We start from the raw sequence: 21,037 nt of genomic DNA, 5'->3' as shown, positions 1-21,037 counted from the left end.
GTGTCCATCGACAGATGAATGGATAAAGAAGATGTGGCACATATATACAATGGAATATTACTCAGCCATAAAAAGGAACGAAATTGGAATGAAATTGAGTTATTTGTAGTGAGGTGGATGGACCTAGAGTCTGTCATACAGAGTGAAGTAAGTCAGAAAGAGAAAAATAAACATCGTATGTTAGTGCATATATGTGGAATCTAGAAAAATGGTACAGATGAACTGGCTTGCAAGGCAGAAATAGAGTCACAGATGTAGAGAACAAATATATGGACACCAAGGGGGACAAGCAGGAGGGGGCTGTAGTGGTGTGAATTGGGAGATTTGGATTGACATATATACACTAATATGTATAGACAAGCAGGAGGGGGCTGTAGTGGTGTGAATTGGGAGATTTGGATTGACATATATACACTAATGTGTATAAAATAGATAACTAATAAAAAAAAAACAAGGTCCTACTGTATAGCACAGGGAACTATATTCAATATTCTGTGATAAACTATAATGGAAAAGAATATGAAAAAGAATGTATATATATGTATAACTGAATCACTGTGCTGTACAACAGAAATTAACACAACATTGTAAATCAACTATACTTTGATTAAAAAAAAGACTGAATGCAAAAAAAAAAGAAAGAAAAGATATACACACCCTAATGTTCATAGCAGCATTATTTACAATAGCCCAGATATGGAAACAATCTAAGTGTCCATCAACAGATGAATGGATAAAGAAGATGTGGTATAAAAGGGGAACATGGCAGGGAAGGATAAATTAGGAGCTTGGGATTAACATACACACACTACCACATATAAAAGAGATAACCAACAAGGACCTACTATATAGTACAGGGAACTATACTCAATATTTTCTAATAACCTATATGGAAAATGAATCTGAAAAAGAATGAATATATGTGTATGTATAACTGAATCACTATGCTGTACACCTGAAACTAACACAACATTGTAAATCAACTATACTCCAATAAAATTTTTTAAAAAAGAAAAAAAAATTGTGGATCTGAAGTTGTGGCCTGTGAAAATCACCAGGGTTTAGCAAAAACATCATGACCTATGATTATCCCACCAAAGATCGGCAAAGCTGCAAAGCAATAGCTGAGAGTAATGATAACGCCTTACATTTTGATCATATTTCTCAGTTAGGCTGATAGTCCGATCAAAAGGGGGTAATTGTTAAAGAGAAAAAAACACAGTCCCAAAATGGTGTTACATGTGCACACTTGATAGCAAACATAGATTTAATACCTAACCTAATTGCAGTTCAACCTTGTCCAGAAATGTACCAGTCTAGAATTTGCTGGTCTGCACCAGTGAGGTACTTTGCCATAGAGGCCCTCTGCAACCCCTGAGGAAGAAGGGAAAATATGCATGATCAACCCTAACATCACCACCCTTCCCACAAAAAAGGAAGTCCTGGCTTCAAAATCCTTTCTTTTCTTTTGTTAATAGCTCCCTTACCCCATCCTTCTTCCTATATAAACCTTCCATTTTGTACAACCCCTTGGAGCATCCTTCTAGTTGCTAGATGGGATGCTGCCCGATTCATGAATCACCTAACAAAGCCAATTAGATTCTCAAATTTACTAGGTTGAATTTTTAAATAATACTCAAATATTGTATCTCTCTCTTCCCATTTTTATGTTGGTTATTTATGTCAATTATATCAATTTTTTGTGACAATATTGTCCATTTTCATTGACCTAAAACCACTGAATCTTTCAAATTCTTCACTGTCCTTTACTCTGTATATAAATGTAGCTAAACATTCTGATTTTTCCATAAAATGCCTTTTATGCATATTCCTTCTAATCCATTCCCAAAGCCGCTACTGTGGTACAGGTTTTCAAAACCCTTTGCAGTGTAATTACAAAGTCTTGGTGACTCCCAACCCAGTCTTCCTACTTTCAGTTCCTACTTTCAATATCTTATTAAGAGGGTAATCATCTTATAAACGTACTGAGTTTAATTGACTATAATAGATTTTTAATTCTCATTCTTCATGTGTCTGGGTTAAAAGATTGCTTTGTGTCCCACTATGTGAATCCTTCAAAACATGGTTGGCCTAAAAAAATCACCAGTTTTGCAACTTCTGAATCTACAGTCAGCCCTTGGTGTATGAAAGTTTTGGTTCCAGGACCCCCATTCGGATACCAAAGTCCATGGATGCTCAAGTCCCTTATATAAAATGGCATAGTACAATCGGCCCTCTATATCCACTGGTTAAACCAATGCCTAATCTGTGGATTCAAACAACCAAGGATTGAAATTTGATCCGCAGTTGGTTGAATCCTTGGATATAAAACTCATAGAAATGGAGGGCCACCTGCATACTTACTGAAAAATATCTGCATATAAGCGGCCCCATGCAGTTCAAACCCATGTTGTTCAAGGGTCAGCTATATTCAAATCCAGAGCAAAGGTTTGTCTGAACTTTGATGCTCCTCTGTTAATTTTTAGGGCCTCTCTAAAGTGAGGGGCTCCTTCACCTCTTGCTGCTACTAGAGGAATGTTGAAGTTTCTGTTTTCTTTAGAAATGCAAATTAAAATGTAAAAAACATAACCTCCTTTTGATACAATCCTAAGATTGCCCCTGGGCCAAACAGAAATGAATACCTTGACCTTAGTAACCTGAGAGCTAAGGGAAGCCAGGAGATTCACATCTATCTGAAGATACTGAATTCTGGTTCTGAACTAGAGAAGGATAATCCTATTACATTTACACAGCTTGCAGTAGACTTTGAAATTCATATTAACATTCCTGAAGGGGAAGATAGTTCTGTAACTAAGAGCCATGCAGTCAGAATAGAAAATTATTGCTCCTAGTTTAGCAAATAACTGCATTCCTCAAACGAAAAAAAAAAAAAAATACCCCCTTCCCATCCCCCACTCCTCATTTTATCAGGGAAATACCTGCTGGTGATGTGGGTAGCGGGGAGGCGGACAGAGGAGTTACTCTGTGCTTTGCATTATAACTTACTATGTTCAAAACAGAGAGGCTGGCATGAGACAACATCTCTGAATCTTAGTTCACATTATGTTACTAAAGCATCATGCCTTAGGTCACTCACTTCCTTTAATATTTATTTCTAATTTATTGCCAATTTTTGAAAAATGTACATATTTTACCTGCAGCAACCATGAAAGCCATGAAGCTAATCCTACCCTAAAACATGCAAAGGAGATGAAAAATAACTCTCAGAATCATTATTCACTTATTAAAATGCAATCTGTGCTATAAGTCCCACACTTAACTCTCTAAACCAATGCCTGTGGTATTATAAAACCTATTCTTTTGTTAAAATCCAAGGATATTTTCACTTAGAGAGTTGCCCTACATTGTTAATTTAATTTCTACACTCTAACCTGATCTTTCTTTTATTTTCACACTTTAAAAAATTATATTTAGAAGAGATTTTTTTAAAGTTCCTTAAAATATTTATAATGAATCATTTTGGTATCAGGGACTGATTAATAAGATAAATTAGCAAAGAACATTATGTCCTCCAATTGGTTTTTCTAATGTTGAAGTCAGAACTGGTTAGAAATCCAAGAATGGTATCTGATACAAAGAATAATGGGGTCTGATCATTTTTCCTATGAGATGAGCACTCAGTTATCAAAAATGAAAACATGAAAGTTATTGAAAATAGTGCTTCTCATTGCCTAGACTGTAAACCCTAGTGTGCTGATTTGGGGTCACAAGTGGTGTCATGCACTCCCTTCTTGAAATAGACTGGAAGGATATCACCAAATATATCTGCCCATTTAAGAAACAGTTACAGTGCTTCCCTGGTGGCAGAGTGGGTAAGAATCCACCTGCCAAGGCAGCATACACGGGTTCGAGCCCTGGTTCAGGAAGATCCCACATGCGCAGAGCAACTAAGCTCATGTGCCACAACTACTGGGCCTGCACTCTAGAGCCTGCGAGCCACAACTACTGAGCCCACGGGCCACAACTACTGAAGCTTGGATGCCTAGAACCCATGCTCCGCAACAAGAGAAGCCACCACAGTGAGAAGCCCGTGCACCGCAACGAAGAGTAGCCCCTGCTTGCTGCAACTAGAGAAAGCCCACGGCCTGCAACGAAGACCCAACGCAGCCATAAATAGATAGATAGATAGATAGATAGATAGATAAATAAATAAAAATTTATTTAAAAAAAGAAAGAAACAGTTACATCTATGGATGGAGTTCTGGAGGTAGCTAGAGTTACTCCTGATTCTCCTGGAAATGCCCACAGTTCATAGCTATGTAGCTCATTTTTGTTCAAATCTTGAAGCAAATGGAAGAAGTTCCCTCTCCCCTCTCCCTCTCTCACCAAATATGGAGATGACAGTGAATGTCTTTGTCTTAGACTATTGTTCAGTCATAGTTGAATCCTGTATGTTTGTTTTCCTCTCTGAATCCACTGAAACAACTTCTTGCTGGATCTATGCAGATGGATATGACAGAAAATAAACTTGTGCAACTTATAAGGTTAAATGACTATGACTGCCTCCATGTGGAGAATAAAAAGTCCAATCATCCAGACTCTTAAAATGCAAGGTTACTTGTAAACTTAACTTCTTCCTATTTCTAACTCCCTGCCTTTTAAAAATAAAAGTAATCCAGAACTTATTCTGAAAGTGGATGACTTTGCCCAATTTTTTTTTTTCTGGAAGAGCACCTTTTAAAGAGATCCCTTGATTAAGAGGTACAGACTGCCAGCTATAAAATAAATAAGTCATGGGGATGTAATGTACACATAGGGAATATAGTCAATAATATTGTAACAACTTTGTATGGTGATGGATGGTAACTGGTCTTATTGCTGTGATCATTTCAGAGTGAATAAAAATATCAAATCACTATGTTGTACACCTGAGACATACAATACGGTATGTTAATTATAACTCAATTTTTAAAATAAAGCGATCCTTTGAATGAAAAGAAACACACAGATTCCATCAAAACTATCGTGGAAGAAGCCTATGCCTCTCACAGTAACAAAAACCAATTTAAGGAAGAACAAAAAGATTTGACAGAAGATTTGAGATCTTCCTCCTTTGGTCCACATAAACATTGTTCAGTGAGAACATACCAAAAAAAGAATGCAGGTACTTCATGGAAGTCAAGTGTATCTAAGGCAGCACAATTTTGATCTCCGGCACCTACTCTGTATCCATTACAGTGTCATAGATGTCAAGTCTCTCTGCTATGATAGAGTATACACATAAACTTTTGAATGAGAGGAAAGCACTATCCTAAAGAAAAATACTGGCAAGTCCATTAAGCCAGTTTTAAAATAGTCACTGTGAGTAGCAAAACAAGAAACAGATCATATCTATAGACAAATTTACTCCCCCAGCATCCTCACTTTTTCTTGTTTTAGTACTGATATTCTACCCTATGAAGGACAGATAAATCAAAGTATGTTGCAATATTTAAGTTTCTTCCTCTTATATTTTCATCTGCCATAGAAGCTGAGCTGTCATCCCTTCTTAATTCAGATAAAGCACAAGAAGCTGTGCAGAGAGAATACCCAGCTCTCCCTGAAGGATTGGACAGCTAGGACAATGGAACCCAAATTTCCATTTCCTTGAAAATTGTATAAATGCTTAGTGACAGCTGTAATTCTATCTGCCCTTCTGTCTTCTTTTTCTTCTTCTTTTTTTTTTTTTTTTTTTTGTGGTATGCGGGCCTCCCTCTGTTGTGGCCTCTCCCGTTGCGGAGCACAGGCTCCGGACGCGCAGGCTCAGCGGCCATGGCCCACGGGCCCAGCCGCTCCGCGGCACGTGGGATCCTCCCAGACCGGGGCGCGAACCCGGTTCCCCTGCATTGGCAGGCGGACACGCAACCACTGCGCCACCAGGGAAGCCCCTCTTTTTCTTCTTTTTTGATTAGAAAAGTATTATATAAATGTATTCTTACTGTAAGTCAATTAACCAGGTCAGCAATATAAACACAATGAGATAAAACAAGGAGCACTTCTGTTTGGGGCAGTTTCATGGCTTAGAAATCATAAAAGGCCTTTCTAATGAAAAAGAAAAAAAAACACTGGATCAAATATATATCTTCTAAATGGATTGCTGGGCTGGTCCAGAGGAAAGGAACCCATAAAGCACAAAATAAAATAAAAACTTGGGATGCAAGGTAAGCAAGAGAGACAACCTTTATCCTCAGGGTTTCTATTAAATTTTGGAGAACCAAGTTTCCACTTTCATGACTTCAAGAACTGTTATGGAGAACCTCATAAAATACCCCATACTAGAAGTGAGGACCAGAAAGGCTGGCCCTCAGTATAAGGGTAGACTGCCAAGTATAAGGAAACAGACATGCCAAGTAACATGTCTTGGCAAGACCACTTACATGTCTACAATTTAACACTGGGTAGTGAGAGGACCAAAATCTCTTGTGAGAATTTATAATCCCAAACTGGCCTGAATTCACACCTCTCTCTGTGATTTAAAAAATTCTGAAATAGAAATTTAAATGGAAAGTGTTTCCAGCTTGCTCCGGCTTCCATGGGACTGAAGGGTGTAAAAGCCGCCTGACCAGAATGCCAAAGCAGGGGAGGAAGGGACTGAGGGTCTCCTAATTCCTTCTTCAGACTTTCCTTTGATCCTCCTGACTTCAGTATAGCCCCTTGCCTCCACCCTCCTCTGCCTGTTGTCCTAAGTCCACGACCTCTCTGGTTCTAACATCCACAGAGAATAAACCTCCAGGCTCCCACAAAAATAGCAACAGGTCGGAGCCTGACTCTGCAAGGTGAAGGGCTGGGTGTGGAGAGCGTTCACTGCTCTTTAGTCAGACTCTCAAAAGCTCCTGAATTTTCTCCCATCCCCTACACACGCGCGCGCTCACATGCGCACACACGCACAGCCTTGCCCACTTCCTTTTGCAGAGGTGGTGCCTTTCCAGAGTTGTCCAGCCCAAATCATCTTGTTTCTCTTCAGCCTCCACACCTTCAAATGCGCCAACACTTAGGTATAATCCTTCTCTGCAAAGTACTTTCCCTATATCTCCATCCACTTTCTACATCATACAATATGATTGAGGTTACAGATGGCCCTAATTTACTTGAAGGTGAACTTATTGCACTTCTTGTTTTTAGGAACAATTTTATAAAGGGGATCTCATTGAAGGTTACCTTTTTGTTACTCTTTCATGTTTTCCTTGCTGGTTTTGAAGTAATTTTAGAGAAAAGATGGGAGTAGGAATATCTTGGCTCCACTGTCTTAAAATTGGAGACCCATCCTACTGCTTTAAAAGTGTAAATTTCTCAACAAGTAAACACAAGGAATTCTCTAATGATGGAGTCTAACTTGGGGAAAACTCAGGTATCTACTTTGCCTACTTTAAAGGACAATCTGGCCTCCAGCCAGAATCCATTTAAAATACTTCTAAGACAGATAGAATAATTTACCGTTATAGGATAAGATTCCACATAGTTTAGGAGCAATGTCTCTGCAGAACGTACTAAATGGCTTTGCAGTGAAAACAAACCATAATGATGCTCTAGTATCACAGAGCATCAAAGTCCAGGTCACCATATAGAGTTAAGTTGTGCCCTGCACAAAGGTACCATTTTTAAAAGACTATTTATGTAGATTTTGCTGATCTAGATATTTTACAGCAACTTTGCAGCAGAAAGCAAGCACAAGTCTTGTAATAACAAGATTATATTATTATAATTTTCTGACATATGGAAGTAAAATGTTTTCAGGAAGTGGTCCCTTCTTGTAAATTACAGAATCACTGTATAGCCTCCTAGCAGCCCTGAATCAAACTACCTTGCAAATCAAATTTACATTTGCAAATGTTCCCACAGGGACATCATTTCCAAGGTGGACTGAATTCTAACCCCTAAAATTCATATGCTGGAGCCCTGACCCCAAATATTAATGTACTTGGAGAAAATAAAGACGGCCAGAAGCAGTCTGCTCTAATCTGGCAAGGCCAGCAATATACTCTCACTGTCCTTCCTCGGGGGCCTATCAACTTCTGGCCCCATTTCATATATTAGTCTGCAGGGATCTGATCACTTTTCCTTCAACAACATATCACATTGGCCTTTACATTGGTGACTATCTTGATGGGACCTAGTGGGCAAGAAGAAACAACTACGCTGGACTCGTTGGTAAGACATCTTCATGTCAGAGAGTGGGAAATAAAAAAATTGAGAAAATTCAGTAACCTTCAACCCCAGTGAAATGTCTAAAGGTCCAGTGGTGTGAGGCATGTTGAGATATCCCTTCTAAGGAGAAGATAGGTTGTTACATCCGGCCCCTCCTACAACCAAAATAAAGACAAAACATCTATCATGCCTCTTTGGATTCCAGGCAACATAGTCCTCTTTGGGTGTGTATTTACTCTAGCCCATTTGCCAGGGGATCTGAAAAGCTGCTAGTTTTGAGTGGGATCCAGAAAAGAAAAGGCTCTGTAACAGCTCCAGACTGCTCTGCCACTTGGGCCACTGAATCCAGCAGATTCAATGGTGCTTGAAGTGTCAGTAGCAGACAGGGATGCTGCCTGGAGCCCTTGGCAGGTTCCTATAGGTGAATTGCACTTTAGGTCATTAGGATTGTGGAGCAAAGCCCTGCCATCCTCTGCAGGTAGCTTTACTCTATTTGAGGGACAGCTACAGCCTTAGTAGAGGCTGAATGCTTAAGCATGGGCCACCAGAGTTACCATGCAAACTGGATATTATCTAACCCATCAAGCCACAAGGTAGGGCATACACAGCAGCACTGCATTATCAAATGGAAGCGGTATATGTGTGACTGAACCCAAGTAGGCCCTGAAGGCACAATAAGTTACATGAAGAAGTAGCCCAACTGCCCACGGTCCCCACTCCTGCTAAACTACCTTCTCTCTCCCAGCCTGCACATATGTCCTCTGAGGGAGTTTCTCACCCTCAGCTGACAGAGGAAAAGAAGACTTGGGCCTGGTTTATGGATGGTTCTGCATGATATGTGGGCACAACCCCTAAATGGACAGCTGCAACACTACAGCCCTTTTCTGAGATATCCCTGAAATACAGAGGGGAATGGAAGCCTACCCAGTGAACAGAACTGCAAGCAGTAGACCTGGTTGTTCACTTTGCTTAGAAGGAGAAATGGCCAGATGTGGGATTATGTACAGATCCACAGGCTGCGGCCAATGATTTTGCTAGATGGTCAAGGACTTAGAAGGAACATGATTGGAAAATTGGTGACAAAGAAATTTAGGGAAGTGGTACATGGAAAGACTTTTCTGAGTGGCCAAAAATGTGAACATATTTGGGTCCCATGTAAATGCTCCCTAAAATGTGACCTGAATTGAGGAGGATTTTAATAATCAAGTGGATAGGATGACCCATTCTGTGGATACCAGTCAGCCTCTGTCCTCAGCTACCCCTGCCATTGTCCAATGAGCTCATGCACAAAGTGGCCATGGTGGTAGGAAGGAAGGTTATGCATTGGCTCAGCATTGTGGACTTCCATTTACCAAGGGCAACCTGGCTACAACCACATCTGAGTGCCCAATCTGCCAGCAGCAGGGGCCAATGCTGAGTCCCCAGTATGGCGCCATTCCTCGTGGCGATCAGCCAGCTACACGGTGGCAGGTTGATTACATTGGACTACTTCCATCATGAAGGTGTAGTGTTCTCTTCTTACCAGAATAGGTACTTACTCAAATAGGATAAGGATTCGCCTTTCCTGCACACGATGCTTCTAGCAAAATTACCTACCATCCATGGACTTACATAATGCCTTGTCCATAGTCATGGTATTCCACGCAACATTGCTTCTGATACAGGAACTCACTTCACAGCAAGTGACGTGTGGCAATGGACCCATGTTCATTGAATTCATGGTCTTACCATGTTCCCCACCATCCTGAAGCAGCTGGCTTGATAAAATGGTGAAAAGGTCTTTTGAAGACTCATTTATAGTACCAATTAGGTGGCAATACCTAGCAGGGCTGGGAAAAAGTTTTCCAGAAGCATCCAATATATGGTGTTTTCCCTCCCATAGCCAGGATTCACAGGCCCAGGAGTCAAGGGTGGGAATGAGAATGGCACAACCTACTATTACCCATAGTGATCCACTAGTAAAATTTTTGCTTTCTTTTCCTCTGCAATCTTATGCTCTGCTACCCTATAAGCCCTTATTTCCAAAGGGAGGAATGCTTCCACTAAAAACACAGCAATGATTCCTTTGAACTAGAAGTTAAAACTGCCACCCACCCACATTAGGCTTCTTATGCCTGTGAATCAACAAAGAAGGGAGAAAAAAAACAAAACAAAACAAAAACAAAAACAAAAAAACAAAGAAGGGAGTTACTGTGCTAGCTGGGATGACTGATCCTGCTTAATACAATAACCTATCCAACAGGAAGAAAAACAATTCTCAATATGCCTTTTAGTTGAATTATGAGACCAGCGATATGCAGTTGGTCCTACAAGTCTGATTTTGCTACATATATCACTTTAGTAACAGAGTGGTCGGATTTTTAAGAATAAAGCACTTCTTCTCATTCCACACTTTGGTCTGAGTGCTCCCTGGTTGCAAACTGTCTTTTTGGTGTGTGCACAATAAACTTTTACTAATTAAAAAAAAGAATAAATAAAATGAAAAAAAAAGAATAAAGCACTTTTTATCAAACCTCATATCACTGGCATCTAGATTATGAATGAAACAAAACAGTGAGCAATCTGATGAGTTTCTGAGTGGTTTTCAGAGATTTCAAAATGCCACACCTTCTAGACATTGATGATAAAAGGCACTTTTACTCAGATCCAGAAGCCTATTCACAGCATCTTCCAGGAATTTTAATGGTTCCTTTCTATGTATATTCCATATAAAACATACTCTAAATATGTGTATAACAACCAGGTTTAAGTCATGATTATTATGATTAGTTAATTCATTCAACAAATATTTAATGAGCACCTAAAAAGTACAATATGTACTATTGGGTCCAATCTTGACACATCCTTCATTCCTTGACTAATATCCAACATACATTTGGACCATCAGCACTGGCGTATGCTAATGGCTGAGAACAGATATTTGCTTACATTGCATTAGTCCTTAGGTGCACTAGCTAGTTATGGTTAAAATATCAGCATTAACTAATGCCAAACTTAAACTCAAACAGTAATAAATATAAATAATCCAATCCAATAAGATCACAACTTATTCAAATATAAAAATAGGCAACAGTTTATAAGGGCAACATAATTTTGAATTACATTTGAATAGAAAAACTGTTTTAAAATTCCCTTACCTCTTGTTTGCACCCCCTTTCCACAGGTTTCACTGGTGCCCATTATTCCCTGCCTGACAGACTCTGGCACTAAGATACAGGGGCTCCATTTCTGTGGCCTCCACCTGTGATGACAAAGAATAGCAGACTAGAAATGTCACCATGACAAACATACAAAAGAAATATTTGAAATAGGTGAATTTGAAATCCAAAAACATAAAGGTAGTAATTCAATAAAAATGGATTTGAAACCAATGTCATAAAAGGGAGCTCTGGCACACACTAGGGATGGTAACAGTCCCTCTGTTCCAGATCCATGGTTAATGCAATAATTCTACTTTTTAAAATGTGGACATTTTGCACACAAAGTGGCCATAAAAAGCATTAGAAGTATAGAACAAATCTAGAAGGCTTAGCTCTTTACGAACTAAAAATTGTTTAAAGAAAAACAGTAAAAGAAAATAAAAGAGAGAAAATCTCTATATCCCATTGGAGCATTAGAGAATCAAGGTTTGAACACCTGAAAATTTTGGGTGCAAGCTTTCACACTAGATCTTCTGCTTCAAATTTTTCACAAGGTGTTTCCTAGGACTTTGGCGTAGCTCAAATGTCTCAACAGGTTATAGAGTAAAAAGGAGGTGGGGGGCCATGGGGACTTATTGTATGTGATAGTTCCTCTCAGGGAAGAGGAATGGATCTGTTTCTGAGGAATTACCAATCTTTCTTCTCCACAGAGGAAACAGTATCTAAGGAATCCTTCTGGCTTTCCAGTGTGTGTTTCTTTTAAGGTGAACAAAACTCTACTTTTATGACCCACAGGACAGACTATGATTTAAGCCCTTAGACCTGTGTCTTCAGAATATTCCAGAAAACCCAAGCTCTAAATGTAACCACAGATTCTCCTCTTTCACTGGGTATATTTTTACCCTTTTTCACATGGGCCAATACCTCTGATAGGACATGCTACTTCAAAAAATGAAACAGAAACATGAAGTAAAAATATTACCGACCAGTTTTGCAAGATGAAACAATTCAGAGATCTGTTGCACATCAACGTGCATGCAATTAACGCTACTGCATTGTATACTTAAAAATGTTTAAGATGGCAATCTCTGCTGTACAGCGAAGTGACTCAGTTTTACACATATACGCATTCTTTTTTTAAATATTCTTTTCCATTATGGATTGGCAAAACATTGTAAATCAACTATACTTCAATTTAAAAAAAAGTGAATTTAGAAAAAAAAAAAGTTTCAGATGGTAAGTTTTATGTAATGTGATTTTACCACAATAAAAAAGAAGTCTCAGTGAAAGAAAAAAATAATGTATATCAGAACATGGAGCAGACTTTCTTTGCTCAGGAAAAGTCACTTCAAAGGATTCTCTAAGTCATGTGAACATAGATTCATATAGCACGCAGAGATCACTTAACACAGCCCAGCTTTAATCTCTGCACTCACCACCACCTCTCCCCCATCTAGACTAGGTGAGTCTCAGGTGTTTTGAACAATTGGAGGTAAGTGAGGCAGTGGTGGTGTTAAGGGATAGATAACAGACCATCTTTCAGAATCAAGCAAAGTACATTAAAATGTAAAAGTAAAAAATACATATCATTGAACTCATTCAAGTGGCCTCCATAATGAGAATAACTGAAGAGCTAGGGAGAAATCAGGAAACAGGTAAATAGAAAAACCTGTCACATTTAAAGAAATGACCTATTACTTTTAAGTAGTAGAAATTTACTTTGTAGATGCATAGATGCATTAAGTATAGTTCCAAAACACAGAAACTGAAATGGTAGGGGGTTTAATTTAGCTTTTCAACTAGGACATGTCATTCACTCAGATCCCTCAAGTTCACAAAAGGCTTTCTAAAGTGAGACCAAGGAATTCAATCTAGCTTAGCATGCTAAATAAAAGGAAAACATTTCCAGGACTCTCTTGCTACACTCTTAGTTTTAGAAGGATAAGCCTGGGCTCAGAGATGTTAAGTGACATGTCTGAGATCGCACTTGTCAAGGCAGGCCAGCTGTCAGTCCTAAAGCCCTCAATGCTCAGCCACAGACTCCTGGGGACACCCCACTGCCAATTCTATACAGGGGCACATCGCCCATGCTATCTTCCCTTTTGTTTATACTGTCGGCCACTCCAAAACGTGCCTCAATTGCATATTGATTATTTTGAATTAAAGTTACTTTAAAAATGGTTAATGTAAGAAGGACACTCTGACCTTTCCTTCTGCCTCCCTGAAAGCAGGAAATAAATCTCTCCTGTGAAAGGTGCCCTCCCTACATCTGGAGGTGGAAGGACACCCTTATCACCAGAGATAGGGAATTCGGGGCTATATAAACAAACCTTGTTACTATTTAAACTTACTACCCCAAGCCCAAACTCTTTCACGGATTGAGCACCCAAAACCTACATTTCTTCGTCCTGTCAATTCTTCACAGATTTATTGTTGCTCTGTCTAAAAAGTATAAAAGTTGCCTGCTTTGGCCACTTCTAAGGTACAATTTCTTTGGGACCTCCATGCATATGAATTAAAATTTGTTTGATTTTCTCCTGCTAATCTGTCTCATGTCAGTTGTATTATTAGGCCAGCCACAAGAACTCAAGAAGCGTAGAGGGGGAAATTTCTCCTCTCCAACACTTACTAACTTAATGTGGTGGGAAATGCTCAAACTTACAGAAAAATTTCTATAGGCATTTTGATTCTGTTTTAATTTGGTAAACGTGAGAATGTCTCACCTTAATGGAATTAGAAAAAGAAGAATCAGAAGAAAATGACAAAGGTCTACATTAACTTGCCTCCCTAACAAACCAATGAGGGGAAAGCAAAATCTAAACTGGAAACATATTGCTCAAAATTCAAGGATGTTTGACTAAAGGGCATAGACTCACGCTGGTAACTTGAACACACGTTAAACGACGCATCAGGAGACATGATACAATCATCCCATCCATGTACAGTGGAACTGATTTCTGGGGAAAATGGCGGGAGGTCACTGATGGAAACTAGTTCAAACATGAGTGACTAAATTGAAGTGCAACACGAGAGTAAAGAGAGTGGGCAACAGGAAGGAGAGCCCACTAATAGTTTCCAGGATTTTCTCTGATTATAATAGCACTGGGTTCATAAAATGTCTAAAAATATTTGATTTGGCTAATTTTTTCAACTGGCTACCTTCCCTGAGAGCTCTTCTTGCTGAGCTCAGAAGTCTCCATATTTATACATGGCACAAAAGGAGGGATATTGACAGTGTTCCCACAGTGGCCTTGTGGATGATGAGCAAAAACTGGTAGTCTGGGCTTGTTCCAGTGTTAATTCACATCCTCCCCAAACTGGTCATCGGATAGAAACAATGGGAGGAAAGGATGATGCACTTGATCATAATCTGGACTTCTTCAATGACATCCTAAACTTTAACGAGTGGGAGGTCTTCTTAAAAAACAAAACAAGGGGAATTCCCTCGTGATCCAGTGGTTAGGACTCTGCGGTCTCACTGCCGAGGGCCCGGGTTCAATCCCTGGTCCGGGAACTGGAATCCCGCAAGCCGCGTGGCCAAAACAAAAACAAAACCTATTTTTCTGAGTAGCTTAGCCCTTGAATCCCATAGCTTTAAGATACAGTTTCTCGAATAATCAGGAGAAACACTAGACATTTTTGCTAAAGGCATTTTTAAGTGTGCTGATAACAGCACAATTTTTAAGACCGTGGTCTTGTTTTCACAAATAAGTAAAACTCAACAGTGATTGAATTTAATCCAGAAGTACTTTAAAGCGGTGTTTCAATCCAATGTTAAAAGAATGGAAGTTTATGACTAAACACACAAACCTCAGGTATTGTTTTTATAAACAGTAATCACCACCTTGCCAAAGGGGCACATATAGGTAACATATAGAGTTTAAAAGGTACTCGTTTTCTTTTTCTAAAAACAAAAATTTCTCCATAGGTTAAACTTTTTTCTAAGATTCCTTAAAATGTGTATATGACAAAAATTGTGAACCAGAACCATTTTTGAACTAAAATACACAATTATTATAGAAGTACACATTTGTTCTTAGTTCTTGATTAAAGGCTTTAGGATGAGAACAATAGAATGAGGTAAGTTGTGAGTGTGTGTGTGTGTGTGTGTGTGTGTGTGTGTGTTTGCAAGTAAGGACCTCCTCCTGAATCTCTCTGGATCCTGAAAATTGATCACCTGGGTGGCAGAGCTCCAGCAGCTCAGTTACAATCAAAACATGGTTGTTTCTTTTTTTTCCTGTTAATTAGAATTTCATATTCTTTACTCTTTCAAAATATATTCCAGATAAGAGGGGAAAACAGTGAGATATTTGAAGATAAACAATGCTACTGCCTCTTTGTATTTCTCACTACAAGTATTTCATATAATAATCATATATTATATGAAAGGAAATAGGTCATGACTTACTCTAAGGTCTAATGATTATTTAAAAAGGTAATTAATTACCGATATATGGGGCACAATGACACATCTTCACACTCTCGCTCTTCAAATAAGGTATCTGGGCATTCTTGGCCTCCGTTGGCTGCTTCTTGGATGATAATCCTGTATCGAGACTGTTTTATTGTGGCATTTCCTGAAGTAAAGGAAAAATAAAATTATAGTGCCCTTTTATGTGGATGCAGAAAAAAGTCCAGGGTTAGGGAGCAATTGAAAAAAGAAAAAAAAAAAAGAGAAGAAATAAGAACCTGTGGAAAGACTACTTGGGAAATGGCCAGCCACAAGAACTCAAGAAGCGTAGAGGGGGAAATTTCTCCTCTCCAACACTTACTAACTTAATGTGGTGGGAAATGCTCAAACTTACAGAAAAATTTCTATAGGCATTTTGATTCTGTTTTAATTTGGTAAACGTGAGAATGTCTCACCTTAATGGAATTAGAAAAAGAAGAATCAGAAGAAAATGACAAAGGTCTACATTAACTTGCCTCCCTAACAAACCAATGAGGGGAAAGCAAAATCTAAACTGGAAACATATTGCTCAAAATTCAAGGATGTTTGACTAAAGGGCATAGACTCACGCTGGTAACTTGAACACACGTTAAACGACGCATCAGGAGACATGATACAATCATCCCATCCATGTACAGTGGAACTGATTTCTGGGGAAAATGGCGGGAGGTCACTGATGGAAACTAGTTCAAACATGAGTGACTAAATTGAAGTGCAACACGAGAGTAAAGAGAGTGGGCAACAGGAAGGAGAGCCCACTAATAGTTTCCAGGATTTTCTCTGATTATAATAGCACTGGGTTCATAAAATGTCTAAAAATATTTGATTTGGCTAATTTTTTCAACTGGCTACCTTCCCTGAGAGCTCTTCTTGCTGAGCTCAGAAGTCTCCATATTTATACATGGCACAAAAGGAGGGATATTGACAGTGTTCCCACAGTGGCCTTGTGGATGATGAGCAAAAACTGGTAGTCTGGGCTTGTTCCAGTGTTAATTCACATCCTCCCCAAACTGGTCATCGGATAGAAACAATGGGAGGAAAGGATGATGCACTTGATCATAATCTGGACTTCTTCAATGACATCCTAAACTTTAACGAGTGGGAGGTCTTCTTAAAAAACAAAACAAGGGGAATTCCCTCGTGATCCAGTGGTTAGGACTCTGCGGTCTCACTGCCGAGGGCCCGGGTTCAATCCCTGGTCCGGGAACTGGAATCCCGCAAGCCGCGTGGCCAAAACAAAAACAAAACCTATTTTTCTGAGTAGCTTAGCCCTTGAATCCCATAGCTTTAAGATACAGTTTCTCGAATAATCAGGAGAAACACTAGACATTTTTGCTAAAGGCATTTTTAAGTGTGCTGATAACAGCACAATTTTTAAGACCGTGGTCTTGTTTTCACAAATAAGTAAAACTCAACAGTGATTGAATTTAATCCAGAAGTACTTTAAAGCGGTGTTTCAATCCAATGTTAAAAGAATGGAAGTTTATGACTAAACACACAAACCTCAGGTATTGTTTTTATAAACAGTAATCACCACCTTGCCAAAGGGGCACATATAGGTAACATATAGAGTTTAAAAGGTACTCGTTTTCTTTTTCTAAAAACAAAAATTTCTCCATAGGTTAAACTTTTTTCTAAGATTCCTTAAAATGTGTATATGACAAAAATTGTGAACCAGAACCATTTTTGAACTAAAATACACAATTATTATAGAAGTACACATTTGTTCTTAGTTCTTGATTAAAGGCTTTAGGATGAGAACAATAGAATGAGGTAAGTTGTGAGTGTGTGTGTGTGTGTGTGTGTGTGTGTGTGTGTTTGCAAGTAAGGACCTCCTCCTGAATCTCTCTGGATCCTGAAAATTGATCACCTGGGTGGCAGAGCTCCAGCAGCTCAGTTACAATCAAAACATGGTTGTTTCTTTTTTTTCCTGTTAATTAGAATTTCATATTCTTTACTCTTTCAAAATATATTCCAGATAAGAGGGGAAAACAGTGAGATATTTGAAGATAAACAATGCTACTGCCTCTTTGTATTTCTCACTACAAGTATTTCATATAATAATCATATATTATATGAAAGGAAATAGGTCATGACTTACTCTAAGGTCTAATGATTATTTAAAAAGGTAATTAATTACCGATATATGGGGCACAATGACACATCTTCACACTCTCGCTCTTCAAATAAGGTATCTGGGCATTCTTGGCCTCCGTTGGCTGCTTCTTGGATGATAATCCTGTATCGAGACTGTTTTATTGTGGCATTTCCTGAAGTAAAGGAAAAATAAAATTATAGTGCCCTTTTATGTGGATGCAGAAAAAAGTCCAGGGTTAGGGAGCAATTGAAAAAAGAAAAAAAAAAAGAGAAGAAATAAGAACCTGTGGAAAGACTACTTGGGAAATGAGAATAACAAGCAAAGACCAGGGATTAATACACAATCTTACTTCTATGAGGAAGACATGTCACACTTAATAATTGTAATTTCAAATCTGTATGTTCTAATATGAGAAGACTGTTTGCCACTGTCTCAACATATTTTAAATTAATCAGAATCTATATTACGTTTGGCATAAAAGTTCTATGGCATAATCTGAGAAACTCCAGAAATGCTCTTTAATCTCAAAACAACAGCTTAGGGGGCTAATATTTTACTATTAGCGATTCACTCCCTCAGGGGGGACACTTCCTTCTTTAGGCTACTTTTTACTCTGCAAATACTCTTATTAAAGTTAATATATTAGTAGCATATTTATTTATAGGTATTAGTTTATTTGGTTTCTTATTCCTCATAACCTGAGATAATATGGGTATAACTGGTATTTAGAGAAGAGGCACTAAAATTATGACAGAACGAAACATAGACATATGTCTTGCTGGTGATTCTGCTGAGCTGCAGAAGTGGTAACAGGCGCCTCGATAAAAAGACAGCTAATGTTCACTTTAACATGTGAGGGCATTCATTTCATAATCTTTAGATGCCTTCTAGTCAACAGCAACTACCAAAATCAATGATGCGGTTTACCAGCTATTTCAATTACCATGTGTAAGATACTGCACTTGATACGCAGATACAAATTCTTGAACTTACGATTAAACAGAAAGAAGAGGGGGGTAGATAGATACGCAACTAGTTATGAGACTTTGTAGAGTAAAAAGCTTCAGACAGTGGTACAGTGTCAGGAGAGTACAGAAGAAAATGTAATCATTTTTAACTCTGGAAATCTAAGGCAGCTCCTTGGAGAAGGCAGATTTTAATCTGGCACTTGAGGGCTAAGTAGAAAAAAATTTCTTTTTCAGAAAGAGAAAGACAAATACCGTATGATATCACTTTATGTATAATATAAAATATGATACAAATGAACTTTTATGAAACAGAAACAGACTCACAGACATAGAGAACAGATTTGTGGTTACTACGGGGGGACTCAGGGGAGGGAAGGATTGGGAGTTTGGGATTAACAGATGTAAGCTCTTATATATAGAATGGATAAACAAGGCCCTACTGTATAGCATAGGGAACTATATTCAATATTCTGTGATAAACCATATGAAAAAGAATATATTTTTTAAAAAAGAATGTATATATGTGTACAACCGAATCACTTTGCTGTACAGCAGAAATTAACACAACCATATTTCAATTAAAAAAAGAAAAAGGAATTTTAAAGCCTGAAGCCATTTCAGGTCAAGAGAACAGTTTGAGAAAAGGCACTAAGATATAAGGGTGCATGAACTTTACAGAGAAAGACACATAATTGCATTCAGGAGGAAGATATGCGTGTGTGTGTGTGTGTGTGTGTGTGTGTGTGTGTGTGTGTGTGTAGGGCTTGTGGGCCTGTCCTTCTAGGGGCTGGGGGAGAAGCACAGAGAGGGTTATAAAGAATGGAGAGAAGGGGAAGCACAGGAGAAAACTGAATAAATTTTTAGGTTTAAGACAGATAATGGGGACTTCCCTGGTGGCACAGTGGTTAAGAATCCACCTAGGGGTCACAGGTTCGAGCCCTGGTCTGGGAAGATGCCACATGCCAAGCAGCAACTAAACCCGCGAGCCACAACTACTGAAGCCCGCGTGCCTAGAGCCTGTGATCCGCAACGAGAAGCCACCGCAATGAGAAGCCCGCGCAACGCAACGAAGAGTAGCCCCTGCTCGCCGCAACTAGAGAAAGCCCGCGTGCAGCAACAAAGACCCAACGCAGCCAACAATAAATAAAAATAAATTAATAAAAAAAAAGAACCTAGGAGACTTATACCAAAAAAAAAAAAAAAAAAGACAGATAATGGACATAAACATATAAAGAAGAAAATTTCTAGAAAGCCAGTACACTAAGCGGAGCAAAACAAAAGGACAAAAAAGGAGCTTTTATTAATATTATATATTCACATGGTTTCTAAAAAATTGTAGCACAAAACGATTTACTATAGTGAGAAGCAACTGACCTATAGCCCATTCCCTGTCCTCCTCTTCCCAGAACACTCTGAACTCTTTCTGTATTTAGTTCTTCTGTGGTTACCTCCAAATCTATAAATAATATGTTCATGTCATTGCTTCCCATTTTATTAACTTTAGACATCATCTATTGATTTTCCGTTATAACTGATGAGTATTTACTCTGCACTATCTTTCAATTTTTTACAATTGTATCGCTATTTTTATGCCTCTCCCAGTTATTTAAAGGCTTTAAATAACCTGTATTTTTTTCCATCCCATTCTTCATTCCCATCCTCCATCAGATCAGCCACCAGGGTTCTAAAGAGTCTTCCTGAATAGAAGAGCTTCCTCGTCTATTGCCACCCATTTCCTGCTAAGTTAGGTCCTGGCTTCCTGTGCTGCATCGCCAGTTTCCCTGCTCTTCAGCCTTTGTCCACTGAATCTTTCATAAATGAGTTTAGATCTCTCACCCACTGGTGGTCCTCTCCTTTTGTTTTTGACAGGTAACTGGGGCTTTTAAAATTCATTCTACCACTTTAAGAGATTATGAAAAGGGGAGACCAACACACTTGTACATTTCATGATCTTGAACTGAGTTAAGGAGATGCATGGGGTCTTTTCCATCTACTCCATTTTTTTGGCTTTTCTTTAACCTGCTTTGTACCGAGAGATCTGACTATAGAAGGTATGTATTAGTGGCCACCTTGTGCATTGGCTTCTGGTTGGCTTTGGCCCTAAGTGATTTGGGGCACACAGTGGAAGGAAAAAAAGTTGATAAAAGGAGGGAGAGGGCTTCCCTGGTGGCGCAGTGGTTGAGAATCCGCCTGCCAATGCAGGGGACACGGGTTCGTGCCCCGGTCCGGGAAGATC

General features: G+C 38.9%; 1 protein-coding gene across 1 annotated transcript in view; it reads right to left on the bottom strand.

The window, feature by feature from the left end:
• The window catches only part of THSD7B (thrombospondin type 1 domain containing 7B), a 773,362-nt gene that overhangs the window by 349,190 nt on the left and 403,135 nt on the right, over positions 1–21,037 (bottom strand). Inside the window, exons 10-11 of the mRNA XM_024122279.2 lie at positions 17,876–18,005; positions 11,283–11,386 (exon numbers count right to left, since the gene is read on the bottom strand). Of these exons, the coding sequence (XP_023978047.1) occupies positions 11,283–11,386; positions 17,876–18,005 (234 nt within the window). The remainder of the gene's footprint in view (positions 1–11,282; positions 11,387–17,875; positions 18,006–21,037) is intronic.

This window comes from Physeter macrocephalus, chromosome 2 (genome assembly GCF_002837175.3).
Source record: "Physeter macrocephalus isolate SW-GA chromosome 2, ASM283717v5, whole genome shotgun sequence".
In the NCBI taxonomy this organism is placed as follows: Eukaryota; Metazoa; Chordata; class Mammalia; order Artiodactyla; family Physeteridae; genus Physeter; species Physeter macrocephalus.
Note: the sequence above shows the minus strand (reverse complement) of the source record. Positions and strands in the feature narration are given on the sequence as shown.